At 44.4% G+C, this 12,982-nt stretch overlaps 1 protein-coding gene across 2 annotated transcripts in view; it reads right to left on the reverse strand.

Moving 5' to 3' along the window:
* LOC116066000 (prospero homeobox protein 1-like) overlaps positions 1–12,858 on the reverse strand; it is a 32,156-nt gene extending 19,298 nt beyond the window's left edge. The window contains exons 1-3 of one of the 2 annotated variants that reach the window (XM_031321712.2): positions 12,520–12,858; positions 7,261–9,363; positions 3,295–3,402 (exon numbers count right to left, since the gene is read on the reverse strand). In XM_031321712.2, coding sequence (XP_031177572.2) covers positions 3,295–3,402; positions 7,261–9,297 — 2,145 coding nt within the window. In that variant the 5' untranslated portion in view covers positions 9,298–9,363; positions 12,520–12,858. Of the gene's footprint in view, positions 1–3,294; positions 3,403–7,260; positions 9,364–12,226; positions 12,355–12,519 lie in introns of those variants that run through there. The other variant, XM_035995172.1, reaches the window with a different exon arrangement.
* Between the last annotated feature and the right edge of the window lie 124 nt (positions 12,859–12,982).

Raw genomic sequence — 12,982 nt, forward strand, 5'->3', positions numbered from 1 at the left:
CTGAGCGCGTGCGAGATTGAGCGCTACATACTGAGATTAAAGTCAGTGAAAGAGTTGCCATCGCTCATGCAGGAGACCTTTGGTGTCACTGCAGCCGAGTGACGGATAGATTTGTCATTTGGACAAGGATTACTTTATTATACAGACAGCTCAGGAGAAGATGTATTAGGGCCTGTGGCTCAATCGCAGCACAGAGCACACAAAAAATACAATATGTGCATGCAGGTAAATACACTAAATTACATTATATCTGCATCAGCTGCACCCAACACACTCAAGGACTCAATTCTGGCAAGTCCCCCTGCAGCTTCCAGCAGTCTTGGATCATTAGGTTGCTGGTGGGGGACAGAGACCCCCTGACAGCGGCTAAAGATGAGTGTGTTCAGTGCAAAAGGAGGGAATTGGTTCAAAGGAGCACATCACTGCAGCTCCTTAATCAGAGCTGGCAGGGGTCAGCCAGCACAGACATGAGATGCAGTGAGAAAAATGTGTGTTAGTGTTTGAGCATATAAGTGTGTGTGTGTGTGTGTGTGTGGCTGAGAGGCAGATGAGAGAAAGACAGCGAGAGCATGTTTCTCACACTCACACTCAAGAGCCTGTGAAAGGTCAGCGCTTAGTGCTAACAGCACAAGATAGAAAGTGGCACACACACACACACACACACACACACACACACACACACACACACAAACACACACACACACACACACACACACACACACACACACACACACACACACATATGTTCTGCTCAAGCACAGGCGCATACTTAAGTCCAGAATAGGAAAACACTCAAGTATCCTTGGTCTAAACTATATTAGTCACCTGCCAAAAGTATTCAGGCACTTTGACCATCAGTCCCAAACGTCTGCACACACATCCACTAATTTATTAATATGTAGAATGAAATTGGATTTCATAGTTCTGTCTTTTGGTTTAGGATGAAAATATTTAGCTGAAAAGCATTTGGATGAAAAGCCAAAGTGTGTCTCTCGCCAACACTTTTCTCGGACATAGTGGTCAGCAATGGAGCAGAAAGCACACAGATGACCTCAGCGTGCTAAGCTACATTCAGAACAACCGGAGAGGAGAGCAGAAAGGCAGAGAAGCCTGTACGGGCCTCTCTCTCTCTCTCTCTCTCTTTCTCCCTCTCTCTCTCTCCTCTCTCCCTCGTAAGCCCCTTCACAGTCATCAGGGCTTTCCAACGTTTCCTGTTTTCGCAGGGGTGAATTGTGGGAGATAATCTCCGGCTGCCTATTGGCTGACTGCACACAAAAAGCGGCCCTGGAAAGCAGGCTTTTGTTACTGCGGCGACTCAAATCCAGCGGCTGGCTTTTCTTTCTCCCTGGCCCCGCCGAGGCACACATACCATGCCACACCATCAGCGAAAAAAAAAAGAGAAGGAATGACATATAGAAAAGGGAAAACCCTCCTGACCTCCACTACACCACAGCACATGACTGGCCCAAATACTGAAGCTTGTCGCTAAAGGAGAAATAGATAAAGAAAGCAAGGGGTGGGTGTGTGTGTGTGTGTGTGTGTGTGTGTGTGTGTGTCAACTTGTGTTTGCTAAAAAATGAGAAATGTATATTTACAATATATGAAGGTCCAAACAGCCTATAAATAAATACAGCTCACACTGGATCTCTTTACAAAGGCAAATACTTTTGCTGACTTTATTAATTGACTGAATATCTTTATTTAATCTGTGCATTAATCTGTTAAAATGACTCATCCTTGATCAAAACAATATCTGCAATCATAATGAGACGTCTAAAAGCTAGTGGGATGATACTATAGGCTGTCATTAGCAACACTACCAATGGAATTTTTACGCATCTGTCAAAACATTTCATAAACACCAAAAGTCAAAAAAGTCACAATAGTCTTAAAAGGAGCTTAATCAAGGGGAACAACAGCTACAGCGTCCCCCAGTTGTCAGGGCAACCCACTTCCCACGTTCATTAGATTCTTGACAGTCAAGACTTGATTAGTCGAGACCTGATTAGCCTTTAAGACTTTTGTCGGAGGACAGCCACTCGCTAAGAGGCTGTGCTGGCTGCATCTAATTAAATAGTCAACATTCCCATACATGTCTACTAATTTACAGCTTAAGTACAATGCCCTCTACTGAAAACAAAAACAAACTAATGTGACTCATAATCCCCTTAACTATCTTGACCTTGTTTAAGTATCTGATGAGGCTATTCATGAAGAGGCCACCAAGAAGAGGCCACCTCCCCGTGAGTGATTAGTCAGTGAAACTATGTGGTTCAAATCAATTGTTGCAGTAATTGTTAAATAGCAAATAACATCAATGTCAAATCAGTGGGATGCTTTTAATATTGAGGAGTTTTGTAACAAATCAGCATTTACAGGTGCCTACTCCATTTGCAAACATGTAACCCTCCTTTTCAACCAGACCAATGATGTGTTGAGAGAAAGTCATGGTTGGTGGCAACAGCATCCAAGAGGGGGCAGCTGGGAAAAAGGGGGACCTTTATCTGCTGATTTGAATAAGATGGCCTGGATATGTCACAGTGTTTATCCCTCCGTATGGTCCGAGAGGGGAGCACACACAAAACAACAACAACACGAACAAACTCGGTCGCGCACTCTACAACGGCCATTGTGTTGTTGTTCTTGTTTTGTGTGCAGCTTACATATTGTGCTTTGTTTTCTAAATTTCCTTCATTAAACTCCCAGTAGAGCTAACGCTCATTCTTGCCATGTTCCCTAAACCCGACTCTTTTTCTTCTCCCCTCCCTCTATCAAACCATCCTCTCTACACCTGCTCACATAACCACTCCTCCGTCTCTAGGCTCCATCCTCCTCTCTGCCCTCTCCACCCCTCCATTACTCATCTCACTCTTTATCTTTAGAATACTCATAGGCTCTCCAGCTCCCTCATGTAAACCCATTCAACTTCCTCTTCTTTCATCTTTTGCATAAAACCATAACTTAGTGAGGGAAAGGGCCTCATTACAAGACAGACAAACATACGCTGTTCACGGCAACTAAAGCTGGCACATCACAAACAATAAATCAAACGTCCCCTTTTAAAACAGGTGCGTTGACAAATGTACAAGTAAGAAATGTGGCGAAAGAGAAAACAAAGGCAACAAAGTGTTATCTATCTTAAAAGAAGTCACCATCTCAAGAAGATAAAGATACAAACAAATGAGTTTGAAGATAGCCAAACAGAGACAGTAATGTGCAGTAAAATTAAAAATATATTGGCAAAGGTTGTAATCTAAAACAAGGGCTAAAGAGGAAGAATATGTTTGAACTCACCTTGACATCAGAGAAGAACATCTTGAGCATATTAGAGCTTGGGTAGCGGGTGTAGAAAAACATGAGCTTGGCCTTCTTCAGATGATTGGGAGAGAGACCCTCTTGGATCTGGAAATAGCTGCCATTAAGGAAATTAACAATTGTTTTGAGGGAAACACCTTATGGTAGATCAAGCAAATGTAGTGACTGATATGATCACAGATACAATATGTACATATGTACGTGCTAATAATTGACTGTAAGATTGGCAAGATATCATTTGGATGATAGGTAACCAAATTTCCTTTCAGGCATGCATGCAGGGCTGCTGAGGTGGGGTGGGAGAGTGTGGGGGTGTGGGGTGCTGAAAACAGTGCACCAAAGCAAAACCATTTGCTTGCAATTAGCATCGTCCGTATCAGGTGTGAGAGCGTCACGGTAAATAAAACACTGTCCAGCACTACAGCCGATGCTTTTACATAAGGAGGCTCATTTCACAGTCAAAGTAAGCAAACGCCTTTGCCTACACCCCGTGCTAACCTCCACCCAAAAAAAAGGAAGAAGAAAAAAGGAGACATTTGCATATCACAGACAAAGACAGCAGTTAACGCCAGTGACGGGCAAGAAGGCCTAATGGCTTGGCGACAACACATGCCAAGCCTGAATATGACTGTCTGATATTGGCTTCATATCAGTGACAAAACAAGGTCTAGGAGATAGTCCCAAACACTGGCCCAAGCAACATGAAAAACCTTCCCACACTCACATAGGCCATATTCAAATACATGTCAGAGGCCTTGTCTTCCTAATGGATCGCCTGGATTGAACAGAAGAGAGGATGGAGATGGGCTGGTGGGGGCACCTTCAGGGATAGTATGGTTCCAACCTTCAATTACATCCCCCCTCCTCCTCCCTCTGCTCCACCCCTACCCCCCCAGTTTCACTGCCGCTGCCAAACCCTTGGAGGAGCAAAAGAAGGAGGAGGAGAAGGAGAAGAGGGGCTCTGAGGCTTTGGACTCAGCCAGTGATGGGGGGACTGAAACACATCTGCGCCACTGAACGGCCCAAGCCATTTCCATGGTGAATTAACGGCCGTATAATGCATCTGATAATATCAATCTGGAGCATAAGACATTGAAAAGGGAACAGGGAAGGGGGCGGGCTGCATGTTAAAACCTCAGGCTGTTTCAACAAGGGTTTTCATCAAGCATAAGCAAGACGGGGCTTTAAATTACATAGAAGATACAGCCCCAAGTTTTCATGAAGACTGTTTACACTCGAGTGGACAAAATACATTGCTTGACATTATTTATGATCTAGAGGGATGGCTGTGATCGTTAAAATCAGTCAAGTGTCCAGATGTAGATGTAACTATAGAGTGGGAAGAAGGCATCAGCTGCTAGATTGGATTGCCCTTGGCCTCAGGGTTACACAGCAAAGCCAGCAAATACTGAACCACACTGGGTTGGCTCCTTAAAAACCCTATCTACTTTGTTGTATTCAGCATGAGAGAGGGAAAGACTGAGAGAGAGAGTTAGTTGTATACGTAGCAATGGTCTTGTGGGGGAAACCCTGGCAGACTGGTGTTACTCTGTCAGGCCTGGCCAAAAGAGCAGCACTTCACTCTCCACACCACACCATCTGCTCCAAGTGGAGGGGATACAATGGATCCTCAGACAGAGAGGGAGAGGGAGAGAGAAAAAGAGAGCTCTTTCTCAGTGAGGCACGGTAGGATGTGTTTGCTGTGAAAGCTGTGCACTTACACTTAGATTAATTTGTTTTTGCTTTTTCAATTAGGATTAGCATTGCGTACAACTTATCACTCAAATAATTAAAAATTATTTTAAAACAAAGACATCAAGGTTTTACCTCTCCGGTCATAAACACAATATCACCTCCCTTCAGGTGACAATTAAGACGCTTCATATCTCCTGATGAGGCATTTTCATCTCTAATTCACTCACAGCTTGCAAATGTAATTGTGATTGGACTTAGGGGTGGCGTGAAAGGCTATTATTTTGTCATGATGGTGCACTCATACCAGCTGGCCCACTGTTCGCCTGCCACATCTGACAAGACATCATCATTCTCACGACACATCCCCAAAACCCAAAGTCATGAGAGGAAAATAGCTGCCCCACTTCCTAATTCCAGGTGTAAGGACAAGAATATTTGGAGTCGGACTGAGAACAAATGAGGAAATTGATAGCAGCCATCTGCTCCACAACGCTGCAGAGAGCTGGTGAACTTGAACACACCTCGCAAAATGTCTGACAAGCTGTCTCTGAGCTTCTGAGGCTCCGAGAAGAAAAAAAAAGCTACAGAATAAAAAAATTAAAAATTCTACATCAATGGAACCAGCTATAAACAGAGGGAGTAAAAAATCAAATAAACTCTTAAATGTCATACTAATTATAATATAAAATGTACAAGTCTATAACTTGTAAATGCCAAACTTTTTTTCTAAACCTGTGGAATCAAAAAATAAAAGATGAACAAACAACACATGCCTATTCTTTCCATTTAGGGATGTACATCTGTTAATGCCCTGAATTTATAAATGCTACAATGAAAGCCACAGCATCTGGCATATGTGGTTATTGTTTGATTGTTTTCTACTTTCTCTGTCTCTCTCTCCCTTGCCTTTTTTCATCCCTCCATCGGGAGCCCGTAGAAGCAAAGGATTATGGATCTCTGGAAAGCGTTCACCCTTGGGTAAGAAGACAAGACAAGGCGAGGTAATGAAAGATAAACAGCTCGCTGCAAACACCTGTTAACGTCCGCTTCAAAGAAAAGACAGGGAGGAGGGGGGTTTGCAGGGAGGCAAAACAAAAAAGAAGTATTTGGCTGCCAAGCAACAGCCGAAGGGCCCCCCGGGCTGTTGACAGATCTTTATGAAATGAAAAAAAGGGAAAAGAAACGACAATGATTGTGGGCTTTTTACAACAGCGATGGATGATAAGAGGAACACAAGAGAAAACACAAGCAATCATAAATATACATCTTTACCGAGTCCTCAGGCGAACCTTTTGTGACATGCACACACATATAAAGACACACACACAAACATACTCAGAAAAGGCTAGGCAGTCAGGTACAGACAATAGCAAAAAACAAATAGTTAAATATACATATTCACCTTAACTAATAAAGCCCCAACAGGTAAAAGGCTGTTGGATTAATTTCTTAAGCATGTAATGAATGTTAATGACTTGAAGACAAAGCTTTCTAAGGACAAGCAGTGTGACACTAATCAAACTTTCATAAGGGTTAAGAGGTGCTGAATACTTAGGGACTAAGGTGGTATAGGGGAAACAGAGAAGGGACTGAATATATATGTTTAAGCTATTAGTCCTGAGTCCCCAGGGGACTCAATTTGAGCCTCCCATAGGGGATAGCCTCTTTATCCATAGGGCAAGATTGGGGCACACTCGGGTTAAAGTATAAGGGAGGCTATAGAACACCATTGTGTGCCAAGTTTCAGGACGCTATCTACCTCCTTGTTCTTTCAGGCCATTTTTATAAAAAGGAATTGGGGCAGTAAATGCTGTGGGGACCTAATCTTCGTGAGTAAGTGATATGTGACAAGAAAGCTTTTAAGGCACTTAGGGTTGAAGATGGAAGAAAAGGCTGTACACTGTTGTGAGAAGGAAGAGGTATGAGTATAAAAATAAATACAACAATGCAGTACAATGGAGAAGAGAACAGCAGTGGGAGGAAAAGTGATTCATCAACAATTTCTCAGTTTCTTAGGCTAGTTTCAAACAGGCTAAAAAATATTAGATTTTTAACTCTTTGTGGTTCAGATGCAGTGTTTCGCACCTGTCTCTACAGGGAATTACCACCTGAAATCTGATTTATATCTGGCTTACACAGGCATGAGCTGGTCTGAACTGGACCACGTAGAGTTAAAACATTAGGGTCACTGTCTAATACCTTTCAAACCCCTCAAAACCCACACACTACCCAGATTTTCTTAAAGGATACATTGCTGCCTGAGTAGGGTGAGATGTCAGACATGTCCTGGAGGTCACTGCACTCAGACTTGATGAGGGACAGGGAGAGTCCCTCGGCTGTGCTGCCAGGGTGCGCTGGTGAACAAGAGCGATGGTGGTGCCCCATGTGGTGACCTGATGCCATCTTGGTCCTCAGGCTGGTGGTCTCCCGGGACAGGTCCATGGAGTCTGGAGAGGAACGGTCCTTGCCTGGGTAGCCACCTGTGGGCCCGCCAAGGGGACTCTGGAACGGGTAGCCCATGAGAGGCAGTGGAAAGGGGTGTCTAAAGGATGGGGGGCTGAAGCCCATGGAGGCAGAGAGTGAGGAGGGGTGAAGGACGGGGTGGTGGTGCCCGCCATGGGCACCCACAGCTGAGGACTGGTGGTGGTGGTGGTGGTGGTGCTCACTGGGTGTCTTCCTCACGACTAAGGGTATCGCCTCTGTTTGGTCATTGGTGGGACCTGGCATCCCGGGCATGCTGGTGAAGGAGTCAAGTGGATTAGGAATGATGACATCACCGAAGCACTGCAGCCTCTGGTTGGTGGTGTGGAAGTTGGGGTTGTCTCCATTGACAGTGGTGGGAAATCTTTCAGGAGGTATGGAAAGTGAGGGGAAGGCCTGCTGGGGTGTAGGGCGTGGAGGCTTGGCAAACACCTTCACCACTGTGTCCACCACCTGGGTCATGGCTGAATTGAGTTCCTGCTTCAGTGTCTCTGCCAGCTGTTTACCTTCAGCATGCATGGAGGATCCTGGACCTCCCTGTCCTTTGCTCCTGCTGAGCCCCTCTCTTCTTGGCTTCTCTCTAGCTGCCAGCATGGCCTGCTCCTGAAGCAACGCCCGCGCCCTATCCAGGAAATGGCCCGGGTCCAGGTCAGACATCTCATTGTCAGAGCGCAAGTCATCTCCACCCCGGTCATCACCACCGGTGTCAGACCTTGCTGGGCTGTCCTCGGACATGTTTCCTATGTCATTGTGGAGGTCATTGTGTTCTGAGTCGTCGGTTGAGTCATAAATCTGAAAGAACTTCTCCTGCAGCTGGCGTAGCTGTTTCTGCATGTCCTCCAGCTGCAGCTTCAGTTGCCGCCGCTCCTCCTGCTTTTGTTCCTTCCTCTGGCACACCAGCTGGGTGAAGCTCTGCTGTTGCTGCTGAGGCAGACGCTGCTTACGCTTGTTCTCTCTGCTGCTACTGCTGCACACCTCGCCTCCCCGTGGGCTGCTGGGGGCCTGCTGCTGAGACTGAGGGGGTGCGCAGTCTAGATCCATCTCCCGGTCTCGATCCATCTCATGCTCACGCTCATGACGGGAAGCAGCAGGTACCACCACACTGGGTGAGTGGCTCATACCACGTATAATGTTCTCTACACGGGCTCGCTTGGCACGCAGGTGTTCATCATTGAGACGTTCAATGTCAAAGGTGGCAAGGCCAGGAGGACGACCAAAGGGTGACAAGCACTCTTGAGGGGTGCTATCATGGGAGGAGTTACTGCAGGCATCCTCCTGGGGAGCATCTGAACTTGCATTGGAGAGCCCTGATCCGGGGAAGCCAACATCCCCTCTATCACCCCTATCCCCTCTATCTCCCCTATCCCCTCTATCACCCCTGTCCCCTCTTTCTCCCCTCTCAGGTCCTCCATTTTTAGCCATGTTATTCTTGAGAAGCTGGGAGATAATGGTGGTGCCAGGGAAGGGCATCATGGTGTCCTCGTATGAGTTGGCCCTCTTCAGTAGCTTTCGGAGTACATTGGACTTGGACTCACTGTCGCTGGCTGACACAACGCCAGGTCCACCATGTGGCTGCACTACAGAGCACTCCATGGAGTCGGTGTCTGATCCGTGGTGAGAGTGGGAGCTCAGAGAGTTCATGGCACTGAAAATGGCTGCTTTGGCGCGGGCAATGTTATCAGTGGTTGTTGTTGTGGCTGCTGCTGTGGAGGAGGCTGTGCTGCCCACGGTCCTCTTAACACCAATGTCCACACGTCTTCGCTTGGTCTGTCTGTTCAGGAGGGAGTCGCTGTCATGGTCCGGCATCACGTGCTGCTGCTATTGGGCCATATCCCGCAAACCCAGTCCTCTAGGATCAAAGCCTCGGAGTACCTGTGGGAAAACATTTACAGATGCATGACTAACCAAAGTGAAGAATATTTTCAGAATCTAAGTCACTCACTCACTCAGGCAGGACATGCCTGAGAACACTTCAATTTCAAAACTAAATCTAGGCTAAACAGAAAAGTCTGAAAGTTTTTTAAGACTGAAACAATCAAAATGTATCAGCCTCTAGAGAACTGCATTAGTCGGCATTATGGATATAAACTGAAGAGTTCTGTCTAAGGCCAGCAGGCAATCCCTCCTAATATGTTTCTAAAAGGACGGGCACATCCATGATTACATTTAGAGAGTAAAGACCAGTGACAGAGGGGTAAAGGGAACAGGCAAGATGGGGTCAGAATTAGGCCTTGGCTCGACATTCCAGGGCAAAGTCCTACATTTTATCCTGTCCCCTGTTACACGCCGTGCGACACTGAACCAGTTCCCACGGAACACAAAGCTGCATAAAATTATGATAATTACTTTAAGTACTTGTCCTCATTTCCATTTTTGTGTGGTGTGAGCCAACATAGGAGCTATTAACTCACAAAACAAAATAAAAAGATATAGGGTTAAGAGTATCTATAAAGAAAAATGTGGTGTACAAGGGAAGGCAATGCACAATATTTGTATACCTTTTCCTAAATTCTATTAAGTTAGTGAGTGATCGTTTGGTCAATAAAACAAAATATTCTAATTTCAAACCATTTTTACACATTGTGTAATTTTAAAATGCAAGTCCTGTGTTCACATTAATCAATATAGTCATCATATATTAAGCAATGAGGAGAGTGACACATAAAAGAAACCGAAAAAAGGGGCTATTGATTTTGGTGCCAGCGTGAGCTCACTTCTGTGTTTTTTGTTTGTCTTTTCATCTGGCAAGGGCAGTTAATTCTGCTCAAATGAATAGGTCACAAGGGTCAACTCTGGCAAGGAGCAACTTAAAGCGCTGTCACAAAAACCCTAATGCCCCTCTGAAAGCAAAACGTTTTGTCAGTACAGGCCTGCATCAATACTGCTATCAGCGAGGGCAGTGTCTTAGTCAGAGCCATATCAGACGCATCCAATCTTAAATGTAATGATATTATCGGAGACTATTTAATCTATTTGCCCTCTTTAAAAAATAAAAATATTTCGGAGGTTTGCATATTTATAAATTTGACGATTTTTTCTTAACAGCATAAACGTGGCAAAAGTGGTGCAACAATTTACATTCTTCATTTTATACTCTTCAGGGAAACACAAGCCCTTATTAAGACTAGCAGTGGCTCAGTAGAAAATAATAAAATACAACAGATACAGTATTCTTTCTGAATTCAATTTTACAGCCTGCAAATACAAATGTTGCACCGATTTAGGCAGACTGAAAAGTAGCTATAAACACGTTAAAATTCAAATACAAAAAAGTCAAATGACCTGTTGACTGATACTGATATATATGTTTAATTTTGTTATGATATTTTAAGACAAAAGCTACTAATTTGAAGGCTCAGTTTCAGTGAGGGCAAACAGCAGGGAAAGCTGAACTCCAGCGAGATTTAAAAACATTCTCTTAACTGATTATTTCCTTGTTCTAATTAAAAGAAATTGTATCGTTTTAAAAATTATCAGTGCATCTGAAAAGTAATTTAAAAAGAAAAAGCTTCTTTCTCGTCACTAAGCCTCAGACACACACACACACACACACACACACACACACACACACACACACACACACACACACACACACACACACACACATAACTTTGCTGCTGGCTTTGTTAGAGTTATGTGATGCACTACACAAGTGGCATGCACTGGCAGGTTTTTCCACTCTGAAAAAACATTTTGTAAACTGATAGGATAAAAAATCCAAATTTACTGGAAAACTGGCTTGGTTAAACGCTCCCCCCTGAAATCTACCCTTTTGGATTGACACTAGTATTCTAAAATAAACCCGTTTAAATAAATGGCTTTGGCCCAAGTCTTGACAGCCACATCCAGCAGTTCAGACAAAAGGTGATACATCTCCAAGAAAAAAAACCTTGATTTGATCGCCTCAGGATCTTAACAATGAGCTTGAAATAGTCACCAGCACCTGTCTTTTCCGAGGGCGCACCTGTCTCCCATTGCCCATGCGCACTCTGTCTCTCTCTCTCTCTCTCTCTCTCTCTCTCTCTCTCTCTCTCGTAAAAAAACAACAACCTTTCAACAATTTCATGCTATGAACTACACACATAGGCTATGAACTAGGAGCTGTAGATGTCCACTCCAACTTTAATAATAGATCTTCACCTCATCCGTTTAACATTTTTCTTCACTGGAAACCCTAAAACGAACCTTTAAACATTTTGGCTGATCAGAAACATAAAGTGAAAAAATATTGAGTGAAGTTCAGGTTTGAAACTTGGTCCAGATACAAATAATATACAGTTGTTGTAAGTTTTAGAAGTTAAAGAACAACATTTACGATGCTAAAAGTGAGATCTAACTGTTTCTTTGCACATTTGACGGACAGTGGATAAACTAAGATAACAAAACATAAGAGAAATAAGAGTTGCGTAGCCTACACTTACAACAATACACCGGCAGTGTTTTATCACCATCTTTCAAAAGTGCTGCCGCAGAAAACACACACCAAATTCACAAAAAAAGGAGGACTGACAAGCTTCGTAACTGCCTTGATACCGATTTTGTATGAATAAAAAGACACGTTAAGAGGTGTTAAGAGAGAATAAGATTTAGCCCACAGGACAAAGACAATATGAGGTAGCCTAACAGCAAATTCACGGTTTCCAACACGCACAGGAGATCAAATACAGCAAAATCTCAGTTTCCGTCTAAAATCAACTCATGTTTTAAATCCCGTTTCAAAACTTCCGAAACTTACTTCGAAAAGTTGCAAATCAACTTGATCTCGGCTTTGATGAGGAAGGTTGGGCTACCGTCCGCAAATCATCCTCGCAAAAACACGGGCTGCTCTCGCAACTCTCACCACACATCAAGATGAGGGGAACGAAACGGAGCAAAATAATGTCGTATAGATATGATTAGCTGTGTTGATCACCAGAATACATTTCCCCGTTCATGATGTTTGATTTGTTTATTTTTTTCCGCCCACCGTGCGCAGGCGAGGCAGAACCAGAACAAGAGAGGGAGGTATCCGAGGACAAGGTTACTTACCCTTTAGATGAAGAGGGGGACAACCTGAACTCCTACGGCAAAAGAGAATATACGCAGAGCACGGCGGATTGCTGGATGCTGGGATATAACAATTTCTCAGAGAAGGAAGAGCCGGAATAAAGTCAGCGGCGCGAGCGAAAGGAACAAAATAGGAAAAATATAGAAGATGAAAAGAGCTCTCGCGCTTCGGTCTCTCCCTCTATCCTCTGCTGTGACTACAAGAGTGAGAGACATAGAGAGAGTGCAAGAGAGAGAGAGAGAGAGAGAGAGAGAAAGAGAGAGAGAGAGACTGCCTGTGTGAGTCTCCGAGGCGCACTGGATGCAGAGGACTGGATGCTGAGCGCTCCTCCGCCACTAAGATTCACTTTAAGACGCGGCTGAAGGAAACAGGAAGACGTGCGCGTCATGAGCGGCGTGATGTAACTGTCGCAACCTACCAATAAGAAGCGTCCGTCCGGTCCGG

The sequence above is a fragment of the Sander lucioperca genome, chromosome 19, assembly GCF_008315115.2.
Source record: "Sander lucioperca isolate FBNREF2018 chromosome 19, SLUC_FBN_1.2, whole genome shotgun sequence".
Lineage (NCBI taxonomy): Eukaryota > Metazoa > Chordata > Actinopteri > Perciformes > Percidae > Sander > Sander lucioperca.